General features: G+C 41.8%; 1 protein-coding gene across 1 annotated transcript; it reads left to right on the forward strand.

Moving 5' to 3' along the window:
* The first annotated feature begins 2,804 nt into the window (after positions 1 to 2,804).
* On the forward strand, positions 2,805 to 15,971 carry LOC132972936 (creatine kinase U-type, mitochondrial-like). The gene is made up of 9 exons (XM_061036089.1): positions 2,805 to 3,068; positions 5,661 to 5,859; positions 7,930 to 8,025; positions 8,222 to 8,443; positions 8,981 to 9,066; positions 11,651 to 11,774; positions 12,651 to 12,785; positions 13,055 to 13,180; positions 15,062 to 15,971. Exons 1-9 carry the CDS (start codon positions 2,926 to 2,928, stop codon positions 15,173 to 15,175), a joined length of 1,245 nt encoding a protein of 414 aa, XP_060892072.1. The 5' UTR covers positions 2,805 to 2,925; the 3' UTR covers positions 15,176 to 15,971.
* Positions 15,972 to 18,414: the final 2,443 nt, after the last annotated feature.

Raw genomic sequence — 18,414 nt, forward strand, 5'->3', positions numbered from 1 at the left:
GTGCCTTGCTCAAGGGACCCACGGCAGTGCTCAAGAAGGGAAGCCGTACCTCTCCAGCTACCAGACCAATTATTCCAGATTTGGTCCACACGGGGACTTGAATTGGTGACTGAGAAACTGCCGATAAAAGCATCTAAATGCTGTTTTCAAGGATCCTTTACTTTTGGGATTTGAAGTTTATTTTGGCACTGACTTCTCCTGTTCAACCAAAGTATTCAACTTAAAGGTCACATATTGTGCTATATACACTTAATTATGTTTTTGAAATACTAGTGTCCCTAGTCTGTCTACAAATCCTCTATTTATGAGAAAAGTCCATCCTCTCCGTCTTTTGTCTGCTCCACTTTTCAGAAAATGTGTGCTCAAGCAGGCCGTTTGGAGATTTTCCCTCTGTGACATCACAAAGGGCAGTGACCCCTCCCCCAGTTGGGTGACACCCCCCAGCTGTTTGTTTTCTTCTCATCCAACACCACCCAAGCCCTTCAAGAGAGGGGCGTGGTCAGACACAGCTCATTTATATTTAAAGCTACAGACACAGAAACAGCCTGTTCTGAGCAGGGCTGAAATAGAGGGGTTTATAGGCATGATCAAATACAAGATCAGAGTGGATTCAGAACAAGAAACTTCACACACATGTTTTGGAGAGCTCTGAGACTTATTTAAACTGGTGATGGGGAGAATATGTGACATTTAAGAAGAGACCAGAGTTTATCTCCCACTACTGCAAAAAGTCTGAATAAATTGGAAATCTGATATCAGGTGTGTGGTACTGGACTTAAGGTTCAAGGTTTTCTTTGATGTGGATTTCCGTTGTTGATGATATGTTTGATGATGAAGAAATTCGCCGTTGAGACTGACTTGCTTTTAAACAGAATTATTTATTAACAAGATGCAGAATCACTGAACACGTCCGCTCAGGAGAGTCATGAAGTCAAATAATGATCCCTCTCGAACATACATTGAGAGTGTTATTTATACATAATGTCACAGGGCACATGAGGACATCTGTTTCCTGTTCTTGGGTATCTCTCTGGACTCAGAGGTCCCTTTATTCACATTCCACTGTGGGGGATCCTATCTTAGATTTAGGCATTTCCTGGCAACTCAAAGAACATTACCGGTCTCAAATATAATTACCACAAACTGTCGTTTTGCACATTCTTAATAAGAAACAGAGCTGACCTAATTTCCAGATATGTCAGACACTTCATCTTCTATTAAGAATCACGTAAAAAAAAATATATATATATATATACAGTATATGTCCTGCCAGAGAAATGTAGACCCACTGTTTTGCCAAATATATATTGCCTACAAATACACTGGAGTTAATTTGGCAGATTATATAATTCATCCGTTTCTTTTTTGTGTTACCTTGAGTGACCTGCAGTTGAGTGCCCCCATTTACCACTTTAGTCTACTCTAGTGAAGTCACATCGGCCGTGAGGCGTCGTTATAAGGAAGTGGCAGCATTTTTTTAATGGTGTGAATGACTGTACTCACCTTGTGATTACTTTAAATGCAGCGGAAAAAATCTCTGCGCTTGGCCTGTTTTATAAAAAAAGAGTGACTGCAATGTTTGTGTTTTTGGAGACTGCGGAGGGACCTAGCAGCGTGATGTGAAACCTGTCAGTGCTTCACCCTCCTTCACTGATGTCCTCTAAGTATTCGTATTCACACCACGCACTTCTCCACAACTGTGAAGTTAGGGAAAATAAGCTACGTGACTTCCGGTTTGTGGGGAATTTCCAAATAAAAGCCTCAGTGATCACCGTTTTGTGTAAAAGTAAAGTGGAAAAATGGGAAACAGCTTTCTTTAATTATTCAAACCTTTGTCTTTAAGCCTCTATAATTCTCTCTCTTGAAACAGACTGGACATCAACTCCAAATTCTGCATAACATTTAAAAAGGGAACTGCTCAGTTCCAACATTTCAGATTTAGTCTTTGTGCTCTTTTCAGTTATGTATGGGTTTTCAATGTTTTACAAAATAAATATATTGCAGCTATAAAACACTCTGATGGCAGAGGCTGCTCTGTAAAGTGTCAATCAGTAGTAACTAACCCATGCATATAGCCGACACATCGGACATGTTGCTGGAGAAGCTGGTGATCTAGCCCCCGACCTTCCAGTTGAGATGAATGACTCAAAGTCACAGCCATCCCAGTGTGCCTTTTACTGATGTACTCTAAACCACTGGTTCTCAACTGGTGGGTCAGGACCCAAAAGATGGTCACGGAGCTGTTTCATTTGGTTGCCAAAGTGTGCCTTGAAGACATTTTTTTGTCAAAAAGTCTGCGAATTGCTTTTTAAACAAGATTTTGTTGTTGTTCTACCGTCTTGTGAAAATTTGGGTCTCCACTTTTCACCAAGGAGTTGGTGGTGCAGGGTCCTGAGGCTCGACCAGTTCAGAACCACTGCTCTAAACATCATTCTGGTAACCTTCTTCAGTTGCGCAGGGCAGAACATTTTAAATCTACTATAATTTAGTAATACAAATTAATGTTATAGTATGTTAAATGAGATGTTTCCTCCATATTATGATCTATTATATCTAACCAGTAATTATAGCTGTTAATAAATGTGTAGAAAAAGATTTCCCTCCAAAATGAAATGAAGTGGGGAAATTATAACAAAATTACTCAATTAACCTCAATTATTTAGTTTAAAAATATAATGCAAAAGTCACAATCTACTACTAGTGGAATTGATGACTATTTGTGCTCTTATTTTGAAGGTGTATTTCCGGTCTCTTGTCGCTCTCCGTCGACCTTGACGACGCTCCGGGTTTAACCGTTACCTCCGTTATCATTCCACCAGTGGCACTTCATCACCGACGCTCATTCATCCACCTGTCCCTCCTTTTCTCCAACCGAGGAAATTATTTGGATTCATCATCTTTTAACGGAAGATTTTTAAAATAAAAATGGCCAGCAGCTTCTCCAGACTCCTGACCTCCAAACGGAAGATCGGGTTTCTGTCTTTGGTTGGAGGATCAGTCACGGCTGGGTTTCTGCTCCACCGGGATGTCAGCGCCGGAGTCCCGGTACGCAGGAGTTACCCCGCCAGGTAAAGACACCCCACCTACCCGTGTGTCCCATATAAGCCCCTTTCTGTCATCATGAGTAGGTTTTTCAGTATTAAAAATCACATTTTTATGTTTAATTGATAGAAAATGTCGCGGTGTGAAACGTAAAAGTAACCCTGCTCAGTAGAGCTTTTAAAGGGGCATTTAAGGTAACCGCCCCGGCAGCGTACATGTAGCATTGACACTAAGGAATTACCAACTTCTCTTATTTAAATGTAATAAAATAACAATTAAAATAATGTAAAATACAGAATTAACTAAATCAAATGCTGTCATATTAAATAAATGTTCACAGAAGTGGGTATTAAAATATGATAGCCTACTTACCGACCAAAGTCATCGATGTGTTAAGCCTTTGAACGCACCACTTTTACACAGCACTGCTATAATGAAGATTAGCTGATTAATGAAACGCATGCATTTGTTCATCCAAGCTGCCAAAATGTAGGCATCACCGGCTTTACTAAATATTAAAACACCCATTTATAAAACATAATGTGACGTTTAATTAGAGCTGCAATTTTCATTTTGTAGAAAGAACCAGAGGCTTGTCCTCGACTGCACTTGATCTCAGAGGAATCAAGGACTGTGCTGTGTTAGGTGATATAAATATGAAGTGTATCAATAAAGCAATACAATAAAAAAAAAGAGGAGGAGGTCGGGGTGGTGGTGATACGAGTCCCTCTACACGCAGGTATGCTTTTTATACAGATCAGTGACACATTATCTGCTGTTCAGATATAAAAACCCTGCCCATGAGTGTTATATAAATGTTACACCAAAAGAGCCACTACACCACCTGATTCTTTACCTGAAAGAAAATATATCACTCACTCAATATTTCTAACTATAGGCTTTTACATGTTTTAGCAGATCAGTCTGCGGGCTCAGTCAATTTATCATGTTAACAGTTGTTCTGAGGTCACCCCGGCTGTGAGCCCAAAGACACTTATTATCAGGAGAAATGCCAAATCACTTGCTTTGATTGGTCAGATGTCTTGACATTTTCACACTCATGCACACATAACACTAGATCAAAAATAATTGTTCATTAATAATAAACTTTACACAGTGTGGTGCATCATCTTCACTGCATTGCCCTGCATGATAGTTCACAAGAGACCAGGGAGTGAGTCATCCATACATCCTTCCTTTGGGAAAAATGTGTCTCTGAACCTCATCCAGGCTGCTCGTTGGCTTCATGAAAAGCTGGCATAGAAACAGACTTCAGTGCGTATTGCATCATGAGGACAATATTGGATCATATTCAGTGTGATGACACCTGCAGCCACCTGTGTTGTTTTGGCGCAGAAAGGTATTACATGCCAGCTTCCTGCCATCTCTCTACTAGTGCCATCCAATTATAGTAGAAAACAAAACAAAAAAGCATAGCATGTTGTGTGCTAGCGTAACTTTAACCAATATCTCTGCGCAGTGTTTTGGAAGAAAGAGTGACTTGTGCCTATTATATCATAATTCATGTCTTAGTCGTTATCTTTTGGCAGAGAGCAGGAAACAGAAATCAGTAAGCTACTTAGTGTGCGCTGCTGAAACCCAATTTGCCTTAAAAGAAAGTGTTTGTTTGGATGTAAGCCAGGTTTTTGAAGGCAGGTTCTTTGTGTTTCTGTGCCTGCCTGGAAGCCTAAATAATCCATTTGAATTTCGAGGTATATTGGTCATAACTCTGTTTTTTGTTTATTCAGCAGCATTCAATCTAAAAGCCGTCTTTTCCACCAGCATTGAAATATTGGCACTTTTAACATCTCATGAAGATTTAAAGAATGATTTAGGCAGCCTAAACTTTTGGCAGTGAACTGCTTTTCGTCTTCCAGTAAAAACCTTAGCTCTCCTCAGTCCCTCAGTATTCAAGATATTCTGACACATTCTGACAAGTACCCTTGAAACTTGGGAGAAAGAAAAATATTGGGGGGGAAACTAATCTAGGGTGACCATATTTTCAAAACCTTAAAGTGCACATCGATCGGCGACGTGCACTGATCACAAAAGATGGTAGGTTAAGGTTTCCTCCTGAGCTGCCTGTTTAAGTCGGTCACTGGTGTTTGACTCACTCAAGTAAATCGTAACAGTGCTGCTTCCAGCCTGTAGCCACCGTTTGTGTTTGCTCGTTTTAAAAGGATTTTGTATGTAGAAGTTTGACGGAAAATGGACACCTGCGGTGTGTGCAAAACGAAGCATGTTCTTTGCCTGCACTTTTCAAAGGACAGTTTCAAAAATGGCCTTTTCAGTTGCCAATCAATCCAGAAGAAGTGAAGTGGTAACCATTTGTCTGATTCCCTGAGTTTATATCATTTGCAAATCTAAAAACAGCAGTACAACATTATGACAATGAAGCTTTCCACCCTGAGCATGACATTTAAGGGAAATGGCTGCTGTTTGAATACTGGGAATTGACCAGTGTACTGGCTGACTGTCTGCTTTAATAGTAGGATATTTGAACCCTTGTTACCTTTGCTCATGCCACGTGGAACATGACCTTGAGTGAGTAACATATTTCACGCCTACTATGAGGGCACAACTCCATGATCAACCTGTGTCCATCTGTATTTGTGCAGTGCGGAGTACCCTGACCTGCGCAAACACAACAACTGCATGGCCAGTCACCTGACACCTGCCATCTATGCCAAGCTGTGTGATAAGGCTACTCCAAACGGTTACACACTGGACGAGGCCATCCAGACCGGCGTGGACAACCCCGGGCACCCCTTCATCAAGACCGTTGGCATGGTGGCAGGAGACGAGGAGTCCTATGAGGTCAGACATCATTGTACCTTCTCGAGCACAAACACAGACACACCAGCTCCAAACGTGTGCAAAGAGGACGGACTAAAATGTTTTATACTATAAGAAACACAGACTTGACCTGTTCCATATGAGGAGAGCTTTTGAGTAACATCTGTTATGTTTGAATTATGAACAAGACGTAACCTGATATCTCCTTGTGTTGTATGGACTCAGGAGGTGGTACACGATCCTGGAAGTTTGCCCATTGAAGATCCAAGTCCACCTGCCGATAACTACAAATTCAAAAAAAAGGAACTGCAAATCACTTTTGACCTTTGAGTGTATAGAAGAAGTTGATGTAACGACTTGAACATCACTCATCAGTTGCAGGACGGCCGCTGGCACTGTCTTGTTTTTTTGTAGCCAGAAGTGACCATATATGGATGAGAAGCCTGAGCTTAAGATGAGCAGGGGGTTAGCATATGATACGTTATCCAGTCATACAGTATATAGCCAAGGCTAATTCATTAACAATTGTGTTGTTTATCAGCTAAGCATGTATGGTGAGCACTTCCAACATTACAGGCTCGCTGCGCTAACATATATAGAATAATCCTTTAGGGCCTGTGACCACCTAGCATATTTTTGCAAGCTTTTTTTTTTCAATAGTTCTCAATGTGGAGAGAGTGTTTGCTTCAACAGGCAGCCACCTGGAGAAAAGCACAGCGCCCAGCGTCTTTTGTCTGAGCTCTCTGCCTTTTTGTGCGACCACTCCAAGCGCTTGAAGTTAAAAATCTTTCAACTTTTCAGAAGGAAGCTGTAGACGTCACTGGCGCTCTTTTCAAACGCCTAACCATATACTAGATTCTGTCGGGTCCTTGTTCCATGTGTGATCGGAGCCGTGATAGCGGGGCTGTCATTATTATTGAGCTCAGCTTCCAGACAAAGTAGTTTGATGCTCAATGTGAAGGAAAAAAACACAATCTCAAATATGAAACATACAGTAAAAAGAAATGAGACTGTGTCGGTCACACAGCGAGCGGCCGATGTCAAAAATAGAGACATGACGCACAAGCGGCGCTTTTATTCTCAGCACGCAAGGGCTTCACCCGAGTGCACAGCCAGCGCGTTTCTGCCTGGAAAAAACGGCAGTAGGACACAGGGCCTTAATTTCACTTACCAAAAATGGACAATTGGAGCAAGGACAGTCTACATTAAGTACATTAATAAACCAAACACAAAGTCATATGTAGGCCTCCTATAAAACCATTCAAATGAGCTTGGGTGAAAGCTAACGACACCCACTTGTCTCTCAAAATGGCCAAACTTTTGATGATGCCTAACTTGAAGGCTGATAAATTCAAAAGGATCAAGGAGTACAATAATTCAAAGGTTTTCGATGTGTAAGGTTTTGTTGAACAGAGAAATCAGCTTGACAATCCAAAACCCATTTTTCATGAAGATGATAACATGGGCCTCTAATGGGATTCACTCACTTTTGGAGCTAGCCTCAAGTGGCCATTGGAGGAACTGCAGGCTTTGGCACATAAAACAGGTTTCAGTTTGGGGTGCAGGTGGCCTAGTTGTTAGTTTGTGGGCCCTTTGTTCAGAGCTACAGTCCTTCAAGCAGGTGCCAAGGGTTCAAATCCGACCTGTGGCTTATTTCCTGCATGTCATTATCCACTCTCCTGTCTCTTAAATAAAGGCATAAAAAGCCCCAAAATATACCTTAAAAAAAATCACAAACAAAGAAAACAGGTTTAATTTTTCAGCTGCCTGCTATTAACTTGGACCATGTGCATTTGCATTACAGTCCAGGTCATACTCCCTATTACTATCAGTAAGAAAGTCACCACAGATGACAACCTTTTATTCATCAAAAATGTTGGGAAATTTGCTTGACTAAAACTACAAAAATGTAGTCACCCATCCTCCCTGTCCTGTTGCAGAGGAAGGGGAACTACTGAACAGGAGAGAGAGAGTTTTAGGTTAGGACATCTCTTTTGGGATGCCTCAGTGTCTATCTATAGACACCTTTTTAACTGTCTCTCCAGTTCTTTTGGTTGTTTTTCATCCTTATAAATTCTATGTGTGCTTCAGGTTTTTGGAGACCTGCTAGACCCCATCATCAGAGAGAGGCACAACGGCTATGACCCTCGCATCATGACGCACCCCACCGACCTGGACGCCAGCAAGGTAACACTATCAACGACAACACAGAGGGAAAGTGAAACTCTGCAGGCTGCTGACTCCCTGGAACTATTTGACTTAGCGATATGCAAAAATTCTTACAATATATTAACTTCAGTTTGACAATTTTCATGTTGTAAACACTGAATGATTAAAGCTAAAACTATAAATAATAATATTTTCCTGTCCGTCTTTGTTCCAGATCCAGTCAGGACAGTTTGACGAGCGTTACGTGTTGTCGTCCAGGGTGAGAACAGGACGTAGTATCCGGGGTTTAAGTCTTCCCCCTGCCTGCACCCGAGCAGAGCGCAGGGAGGTGGAGAGGGTGGTGGTAGATGCTCTGGCCGGCCTGAAGGGAGACCTGACCGGGAAGTACTACAGTCTCACCCAGATGACAGACAAAGAGCAGCAACAGCTCATCGATGTAAGTGCAGTAGTAGTACTGCTGTATATATGTGAGGATGTTTTGCAATGTTGATATAACCTATTTGACTTACTCTGATAATGTTCCATGCTTTTATTTTCTTCCCCCCTGTAAAATAAATTGTTTGGTGGAGGAGAAAAGGCTAACAATGGGTTTGTTTTGGGACGTATTTCTCATATTTCTTCCTCAAGTATTTAAGTCAAGAGGAGGTAAAACACTTTAAAGCTTTGTAGCCAAGTCGTTGTTTTTGATATTAGGCTTTTACCTAAAATCAGCCTCGATTTAACTGCTAAGTGGGAAAAAGGTAGCATGGATTTTTCTCTGAAGTAATCAGAGTCGGTTGGTTTGTGTCTGCAATGGCATTTTCGTCCCACCCACAGTGAAAGAAAGATTGACGTGATCATTGAATTCTTAAGACACAGACCCTTGTTTCTGTCTCCGTCTGACAATACTGTCAAATCTAAGTTTTCAATGCTTCAGCTGTACCCATTGTTGGCTCTATGATTATAAAACTTCTGTTCTCTGTATTTACTTTAGGACCACTTCCTGTTTGACAAGCCTGTGTCACCCCTCTTAACGTGTGCAGGCATGGCTCGTGACTGGCCTGATGCTCGTGGTATCTGGTAAGTTAAAACAAGAAAGAGTCGTGTTTTTGCATATCTCCTGTACATGTGGCATATGACCTTTCTGTGATGAATTGTGCTGTATAGTAGGGTCCTTAAACCAGCATCCAAAATAAGTCTGAGGTGTCATAACCTAAGGTGTAAATAGTTTTTAAAAAATAGGCCAACCTGGAAAAATCTGCTATTAAAAAACAAAGGTCCCAGAATGGACCCTTGGGGAACTCCTGAGAATCATTTAGTCCAAATAGGTACAATGTTCTCCCTTCATGGCATGACCCATTACCAGGTTTAAATTAGTGTGTAATTTTCAGTTCATAAGTAACTGGTTCATACCATAGTGTCAAATTCAAATCTATCTCAGCAAAGAAATGTTTTAGAAGCAGGAGGAAAAACTTTATCTCTGTGCCTATAATGAACTACTGTTCAGTTCCTTTAATACAGAGGCACAGATTCAGAATATAGCACATCAGCAGTGGCCATATTGGTTGATTACAAATGGACTCAAACGTAATCTAACCCAGTGGTTCCCAAAAGTGGGGGTCGGGAGCCACCAAGAGGGAGGGGTTGTGAGAAGCTGCCCAATAAAATGTTAAATGATTTAACATTGTATATTTTACCCAGTATTGTAAGAATAAACAATTTACATGTATATCATTTTTAATAAACCCATATCTTTAAGTGAAATGAAAGGGAAATAATGTGTTACGATGTTATGTTATATACCTTAACTAACTCCAGGGACAGTGGGGGGCCCCAGTCTCTGACACCCTTATTTTGGGGGGTCACCAGCTGAAAGGTTTGGGAACCCCTGATCTAACGGACCCCGTTGTTGATAAAAAAGTTGTTAGTCCGTAAATCTGTAAATCAATTTTACATGAACTTTCCCATACATTTCGATCTGGACATGATTCCATCAATAATCCCATCACCCCTTTGCTTGCTGAGCTCTGCTGGAGGTGTATTAGCAAAGCAGACAGAGCTGCCTCAGCATTGAGTTTCAAAGTGTACCCAGGAATAGTCCAAAGCAACATGTTAGCCAGCCAAAATCAATCACCACCCTCCTCTCCCCTCCTGCCAACCTCTCCGCTCCTCTCCTCTGCTCTCCTTAATAATTCACCTTCACTTTATCCCTCCATCATCTCTTCCTCCAGTTTCACTTTCATCCTTGGCTCATTCTTTCCTTCTTTTCTTTCATTTCCTCACTGCCCATATGTTCTCCTTAACTTTCTCTCATTTTTTCTTACCACTCCCCCCTTTTTTTGTTTCTGACCTCTGTCTCTGTCTCCCTTTTTCTCCCTCTTAAGCTCCCCAGCCAGCCGTCTTCATAACCTCTCCATTACTTTATTGAATCTCTAACAATATGAAGGATGTCTCTGTGGACAAAAAGCCTCTGCAGTGGCTGACTGTGGCTGTGTGTGCGTTATAATTTGATGAGTAAAAGTAGACAGTTTGGCCTGGGACTGTTGCCTGGAGGAGGTCATCAAAATATAATGGAGGCTGCCACAAGAGAACATGAATGTGTTCCGCAAAGGTCACAGTAATAATGTTGTTCACAGGTGGAAATATTAGCACTAGAGGGAAGGTCAGAGTGAGCCTAAAATCGTAATGATTGATATATGTCACCCTGTAATTTATAGGGAGATAACTCTGGAATATTTTCAGTATCTTGTATTTTGTAGATTTATTTGTTTATTGATCCAAATAATAATCCACCGGATTGTAGAAAAGTTTATATGAGATTGCAACAAATGATTTTCCTGCACCTACTCAGGGCTCAAAATTCATACAAAACATCTTAGAGTTCGTCACTAGATTTCATCCTCTGAAGACCATGAATGTCCGATCTTCTATTGTTGTTGAGTTGGAAAAGCTTCAGACGAAATCACCATCCAAAGAGCCTCATCGCTGGTGTGGCAAAACATTAGTATGCTGTTACACCTGCTGTCTGAAATGTGTCATGTATTGATTCGTGTAAAAGAAAAAAAAGTCAGAGAAAGGACTCTGTTCTTAATGCTCTCCAGCAGTTTCAGGAAAAACACGTTTTGAGAGATCTTGAGTTTTGAGGTTTCCATCCAACTTATTTTAGTGTTCTTAGATCAGCAGTGTACATCAAGGTCTTTGTTGGCATGGTGTAGCCTGCAGACTAAGTAATACCCTAAGTGGCTGGTGGTTTTTGGCTTCCTCTTTTTTTTACTTCTCATCCCAACAGGCTTCCAAAATATCACTTTGGTACCTAATCGGTCTGGAAAAAAAGGACTTGTATCTATATTTTTGTATAACTTATTACATACAACTCATTCTCTATTTTCTGTAACCTATTTCCTTAACCAACCTCCTCCAAATCCTAAAAATATTTAGTGGACTGAATACAAAATTGTTCTAATCATATCAACAACTTTTTTTTATTTCTCAGCTGATGTCGTTGATAATGTTAAGTAAACAGGCACAGGGCCAGGGATAACTTTATGGGTCACTGCAGCAGAATACATTTCCCTGGGTGCATCCTGGGAAAAAAAACACTGACCCTCTGGGATCAATATTTCATAACTGGATTTATAACAAAGTGTACATTTTGTCTGTGCAGGCACAACAATGACAAAACATTCCTGATTTGGATCAATGAGGAGGATCACACCAGAGTCATCTCCATGGAGAAGGGAGGGAACATGAAGCGGGTCTTTGAGAGGTTCTGCAAAGGCCTGAAGGAGGTACGGCTGTGTTTGTATACAAGTGTGGAGCCTTTAAAATGTTTAGTTGAGAGAGTTTCCGGCGGCTGGGTTTGAGAAAGAGGAGAGGGAACTTTTACATGGCTCTTATAATTTTGCTCACTTCTGAGAGGTAAATTACCATCGGCTATGTGGAGACAGATTGTTGTATGTTGGTCAAATTTCGGCTTAAATCACTGTGACATTTTAGGGGTCTTCACTAGATTGCCACCAGTTAGAAGTGCAGAGTCTGATTTGTATCAGTCTGGTGTTAGCTGTGCACGATTTAAGGATGCTAGAGGGGACCTTTATGCATTTCTGTAGCGCATGTTTAAGTCAGTAGATGTTATGGACATGTTCTGCTTCCATCATATGGCTGGCAGGATCATCATAGGGTATTTAAACAGGGTGAAGGCATAACATTTAGGGTCTGACTGCAACAGCAAAAACACTGGTCCCACTCTTATTCCACTCTCACAGCATGTACACAAACTTTCCAAACATGGTCATGCAAGCATAAACTATTTATTCAAGAGGTTTACTTCCTCATTGGAAAACAGTGAAGGCAGACTAATTCAACATCTAGTGTTGGACTGTTACCCACTGGTGGTGTGACTACACATAGGCACTGATTTAATCCACTCTCACCAGTAGTCATTCAAAAGACTTACAAGTGAACAACTGTCCGTTCTTTATCTCTCAGCTTTAAAACATGAAGAATCAGCAGCTGCTAACAGTGTGTTGTGTATGAAGAGCAAGTCACATCCATCAAACGATCCAAAGGTCACAAGCTGAATGAATGAAACACATGCTCACTTTGATGGGACTGGTTGTCTCTCTCTCTCTCTCTCTCTGTCTCTGTCTCTCTCTCTCTCTCAGGTGGAGCGTCTGATCCAGGAGAGAGGCTGGGAGTTTATGTGGAACGAGCGCCTCGGTTACATCCTCACCTGCCCGTCCAACCTGGGCACAGGGCTCAGGGCCGGGGTCCACGTCAAACTGCCCTTGATGAGCAAGGTGAAACAACACTTAAATAGCAAGACATTACTTTGATGCTTTTACATAAGTACGATGTTAGATTGTTAGTGTTATTATGCTAATTGAGTCAATCCACAAATCCTTAACAAGCATCAAAGTATTCCATTACAAAGGAGGATGCTTCAGAAAAGTCGTTTTTCCTCAAGCCAGGCACTTTAGCGTTTGAGAAATCAAGATAACTGCAGATACCTGTAGGGATACATATGTTTCTGTACACCAAGCACTGACTCCTTCTCCCCCATTATCAGGATCCTCGCTTCAGTAAGATCCTGGCCAACCTGCGTCTGCAGAAGCGAGGGACAGGTGGTGTGGACACGGCTGCTGTGGGCGGTACTTTCGACATCTCCAACCTGGACCGCCTGGGACTGTCTGAGGTACGGACATTTATGTGAATTTATGTAAGCACAGAGGTTTAGGCTGACGGCATCTACTGACACATTCACCTCCTGAAAAGTGTCTACAGATCTAATCAGGTCCAGGTGAATGTTTTAATAGACACATCAGGGACAGACAGGACATTGTCGAAACATTGCATGCTTATTAGGGGAATCTGCTTTGTGCACTTTGATTATTTGGTAATGTGAGGAGTTTACAGAATCAATCTTTAACACACCAACTGGCTGACAAAGACACAGACGGTGTCTCCAGGCAACATAAACACAGTCCCCTGAGGCTAAAGATAGCTAGCATGCGACTATTGACAGAAAACAAACAGGTAAAATCTCATATCCAGGTCTCACTGGAGATTAAATATTTTATCATCCAAACATCAAAAGCCTTTCGCTATAATCATCCTCACTGCAGAGCGACGTGCGTTGTTCTGTCAGACACACACAATGATCTTAAAAATAACCTGTAAAGAGTGCTGTGGTGTTGTTTTCAAATCTTGCAGTGTGTTCATGTTTGAGCTTAGAGAGCAGATCATCTGTCAAGTTTCACCTCGTGTGCATTATGTAACCAGATCTTTAAGTCTGTCGGGTTTAAAACTCCTGTTTTTAAGTCTAAAAGCACCTTCTGAAGAATTGGAGCAACGTCTTTTAATAAGTTCATGACGTATTAATTCTGCTCCTACATGTCTGTCACTCAGTGTGACATCACTTAAGGCTGACCATTGCCAAAGTTATGATTTGTGATTTTGTGTGTACGTTTCACAAAACAAAGAGTTGTCGTCGTTGTTTTTCTCGTTTGCAGGACGAGGGTAAGAAGAGAGGGGTGTTCTTGTCCAGACTGTTCATGTTGTGTGTCTTTGTTATGTCCTTGGTCATGCTGTCATCATTGCAGTACAATGGAGCTGTTCTCCACTGTTATTACTCTCTGACGGTTGGAGTGCAGTTTTGCTAATGAACTCTCACTCTGAGGATCCCTCATCGGATTCTCTTACTGTAACAGAACCTGGAGATGTGAGTCTTTGGCATCCATAGAGCACAGTTTGATATGTGCTTATTGTTACTAGAAATAAATCCATGACATTTAACAAAGAGGGGGTTAGGCACAGGGAGGTAAATAGGAGCACTGTGGCCGCCTGGATCTAGTATACGCTCCTTTTCTAATCTTTTTTGAGAGCGTTGGCTGCTCGCTGCTCGCTGCTGTTAGGTCCTCCATCATCCAGATGTGAGACCAATGAGCGCTCAGGAGAGGAGCACTCAGCAGGCGGAGTCAACAAGTTGATAGATGGAGGAACAGGTGAAGTAGAAACAGATAGAGCAAAGAGCAGGAGGTCAAACATTAGGAAATTCTCTTTAGCCATTCAAAAACTGTATTATCATAAAAGTCTCAATTCCTATGAAAAGACAAGCTCACAAATATTCATGCCAATCTTTAGTGACGATTGACTCGGTAAAAAAACACACAGTATGTGAAATCTGCCACCAGGGGGCTCTAAATAAAAACAATAACGTAAGATGACATTGAGGCTGGCTGGGAATCATGGGAGTGATTCTCTCTGCTCTCTCTGAAAACGACCTCCAAGTTGACCGTAGTCAAGACAAACTTGCGAAACCGACCTGAGGAAGAGAATATGTTTACCAACGAGCAAATGTATCCAAGTATAATTTACATGATGTTTTTATCACAGCAGGACATAACAGCAACAGTACGGCAGCTTTCAGAAGCAGCTCACACTTCCTTATGCAGCGCTCTTTGATGTAACATCCGGTGTTCCTATGGCTACGATAAACATGTTGTGTTTGACAAGGAAAACAGACCTTTTAGTGAACATATCAAAAATGATGAATATGATGTTGGTTATTTTTCAGGTCCAGCTGGTGCAAACGGTGGTGGATGGCGTCAACTACCTGGTCGAGTGCGAGAAGAGGCTGGAGAAAGGCCAGGACATCAAGGTGCCCCAACCCCTTAAGCAGTTCAAGTAGACCCTGACCCTGACCTCACCCCCACAAACCTCTGGGCACGCACACTCATGCACAAACACACCCCCCCCCCGTGCCCAAAGATATTATAAATATCTATGTCATCGCCTCATTTATTACTACTTCTACTTACCTACTCACCCCGTCCTCTCAATATACCTCTCTTATATAATCTAAATGTACGCGCAGATATCTGGCTAAACCCCACAGAGTAACACAAAACTGCATTCGACTTCAGTGTGTTTGATATGCATTTGAAGGATTTAAATCTGAAATATAAACCCGGCTCTATTGTGGCAGCAAACATACATGAAGGATGCAGAAAACTGTAGGCTGTAACGGAGCAAAAATGGCCTCCAGTATCTATGCATGTCCAACCAGTATCTACTGTTCTCTTTTCGGGCCCCCCCTGACCTGGCCTTCCCCTGCCCCTCTCTCCTGACGCATGTCCTATACTCAGCCTGTCTCTTCCCCCCTCTCAGTCCTGTGTGTTGTTGGCTCATGACTACTATCTGGTGCTTTTGAAGTTCATCCATTTGTGCTTTATCTCCATCGTGGATTGTGTTTCTTCTCACCATTCTGAGTGGATTTGAATGTAGGTGAACAGGGTAAGACTGAGGAGACTTGTGATGTTGTGTATGTTTGATGACACACTGGTGTCAACATGTGATGTAATAATATCACACACTGGCCGGGCTGGGTTCTGTACTGTAAGCTACTGAAGCAATATCATTCCAGCTCATTACTGAATGTGACACCATAAAGTCTTTTTATTAAAGAAATCATGTATTTAACAGAACCTCCTCCTCTGTTTGTGTCTTATTCTGCTGCCAGAGCGATTCCCTTTTTACTCTCTACATGGACCTGTTTTCATTCTTTGGTTTCCAGGAGTTTTTTTTTTTTTTGCCCAAGCATGAAGCCCAAGCTTTAAGTAACCGTGGTAACAAGGCTCCAGTATGCGTGATTGCGGTCAGCGTGGTTGCAGAGCATCATGTGACCATGTTTAGTCAGAGGCAAAACCAAAACTGTTTCACGCTTCGAAAGGTGCTCAGGATTCTCGTTATCTTACAGAGCCGAGGCCTTTGAATCTGGATCTGAATCAAATCTGGATTTAATCAAAAGGATTTCTGCTTGAACTGCAAAGTCAATATAAGATCATATTTATTGATTCACTTGGAAAGAAATGTTTTTTTACAACAGCAATAGAGATTAAATTAAAGAATTAAACCCTAGGTGCCAGAAAAACATGAATATGCAATAAGACCGCACATCATAATGACATTGTGTAGTTTAATAAAGGGTGGAATATAAGATGAGGGATAAGGTGAAATTAAGTTCTTTAGTGAAAGGCTGGTGATATTCTGTACCAAGAATCCCCTACATCTCTGGTTGATGAACATATTTTTTAGTCTAAACTCAAATCAGAAAATCTCTAGTTTGAGCTGCATCTGTTAGTTTATTTTTCGTAAAAATAATTGACTTCTTTACCTTTTTTTTGGGCCATGCACGATAATAAACTTACAGGAGCAATATATAACTCTGACACCTAAAGTTTAAAATGGGTACTGTAGTTAAAACTCAAAACATTGACGAGAGCTGTCTCCCCCCGCCCCCTCATCTCCAGAGTCGATGCTCATGCAGGTTGCCATGTGGTGGACACTGAAGCTTCAGTGTTTAGCCAGCTCTGCATCGGCCTGTAAACCTTTCTGCGTTCTAACCTCTCTCCATTTTTCAAAAGCATCTCCAATATTGATCCTAGTTTGAGCACGTTTCTGCTCGTGGAGCTTATTAGAAACATGCAGAGGCTTTTTAGGTCGAGTACAATCACTTCTATCTGAACCAGTTCTCTTGACCGCTTCCATCGCTGCAACACCTGTTGGTTTGACCTGATAACTGCTCTCATATCTGGCAAACCGAGGGGCGTCCAAAACGGCCGTGTGGGGGGTGCCTTAAAACCGCCTACCGTCTCTGGTCCAAACAAATCCAGAGCATTCAGGACCAGAATCTAAAGTTAGAAGGAGGACATACTGGCTGCTGCATTGTTGTCAGAGAAGCCAGCACTTCAACATAGCATGTTTCCTTAATGTCTGATCATATAGTAAGGTCACTTTATCATTTCATTCAGTAGATATCTTACATATTGCTCCTTTAACATCTTTAGGTTTCAGGTAAAAGTCAAACAAAAAACTTAACCGAAGCCCTCTGGCATCACTGTGGAGCGAGAGAAAATTCCAGTCTATGCTTTTGTGTAACACTTTATAGACCAGAGGATTCATCAAATATGAGAATATATAAATGTCTTATACATTAAGTGCAGTGATGCCCAACTATTAAATCTGAACACGTGTAGGATTGTGCAAACGTAAGAATATGCTGTATGGTGTGCTGGTGTTTCTGCATTGAGAGAAGAAATCATCCTGAACGTGTGTGTGTACGTCTTTAATGTCGGAGCGAATGCAAAGATGTTCTTGTTTTCGCTGCAGTGCAGGAAACTAAAACAGCTGCCTCATCCTGCTGTGAATAAACAGATTTTTTATTGTCTCCAGCGATGAGACAGTCAACAGTTTTTCCAGTGTTTTCGGTCTGACGGGATAACAAGGCTGTTCAGTGTTCTGACGAGAAGCAGCAGCTGAGGGAGACGTCAAGTGTTGGTGTTGTTGTGGGACGAAGAATCTGCTGCTTCTCTCTCTGAGCGAGGATTCAGACGAAGGTTCTGACGAATGCACACAAAACATCCTCCTCCTCCTCCTCCTCCTCCCTCTCTGAGCGAGTCACAAGCATAGCGCTGCAGACCTCTCCTCTTCTCTCCTCCTCCTTGTTCCAGTTATGGCTGAGGAACCAAAGGGTTGCCTTGGTAACCACTTCACTGAGGCAATAGGGGCTCCCGCTTTGGGAAGGAATGGGCTTTGTGGATAATAGAAGACAAATCTGCACAGTGTGGGAGCTGCACATACGCTGAGGATGAAATGGCGGCTGACTAGTTATGACACAACGTGGGATCAAATGTCAATCAAAGGGTGATGAGAATCATTTAACCTGCAGTGTTTAGTGTGAATTGTAGGCTCTGATTTCAGACGGTTTTTAATCAAGTTTTTGGTAAAAGAAAAATTCTAAAGAAAGTCCTTAAAAAGGAGCGCCAGTGGCCCAGAGGCTACAGTCCTCAAAGCAGACGGCCCGGGTTCGAGTCCGACCTATGACTCCTTTGTCGCATGTCATTCCCAACTCTCTCTCCCTGATTTCTG

Source organism: Labrus mixtus, chromosome 4, assembly GCF_963584025.1.
Source record: "Labrus mixtus chromosome 4, fLabMix1.1, whole genome shotgun sequence".
Classification (NCBI taxonomy): Eukaryota; Metazoa; Chordata; class Actinopteri; order Labriformes; family Labridae; genus Labrus; species Labrus mixtus.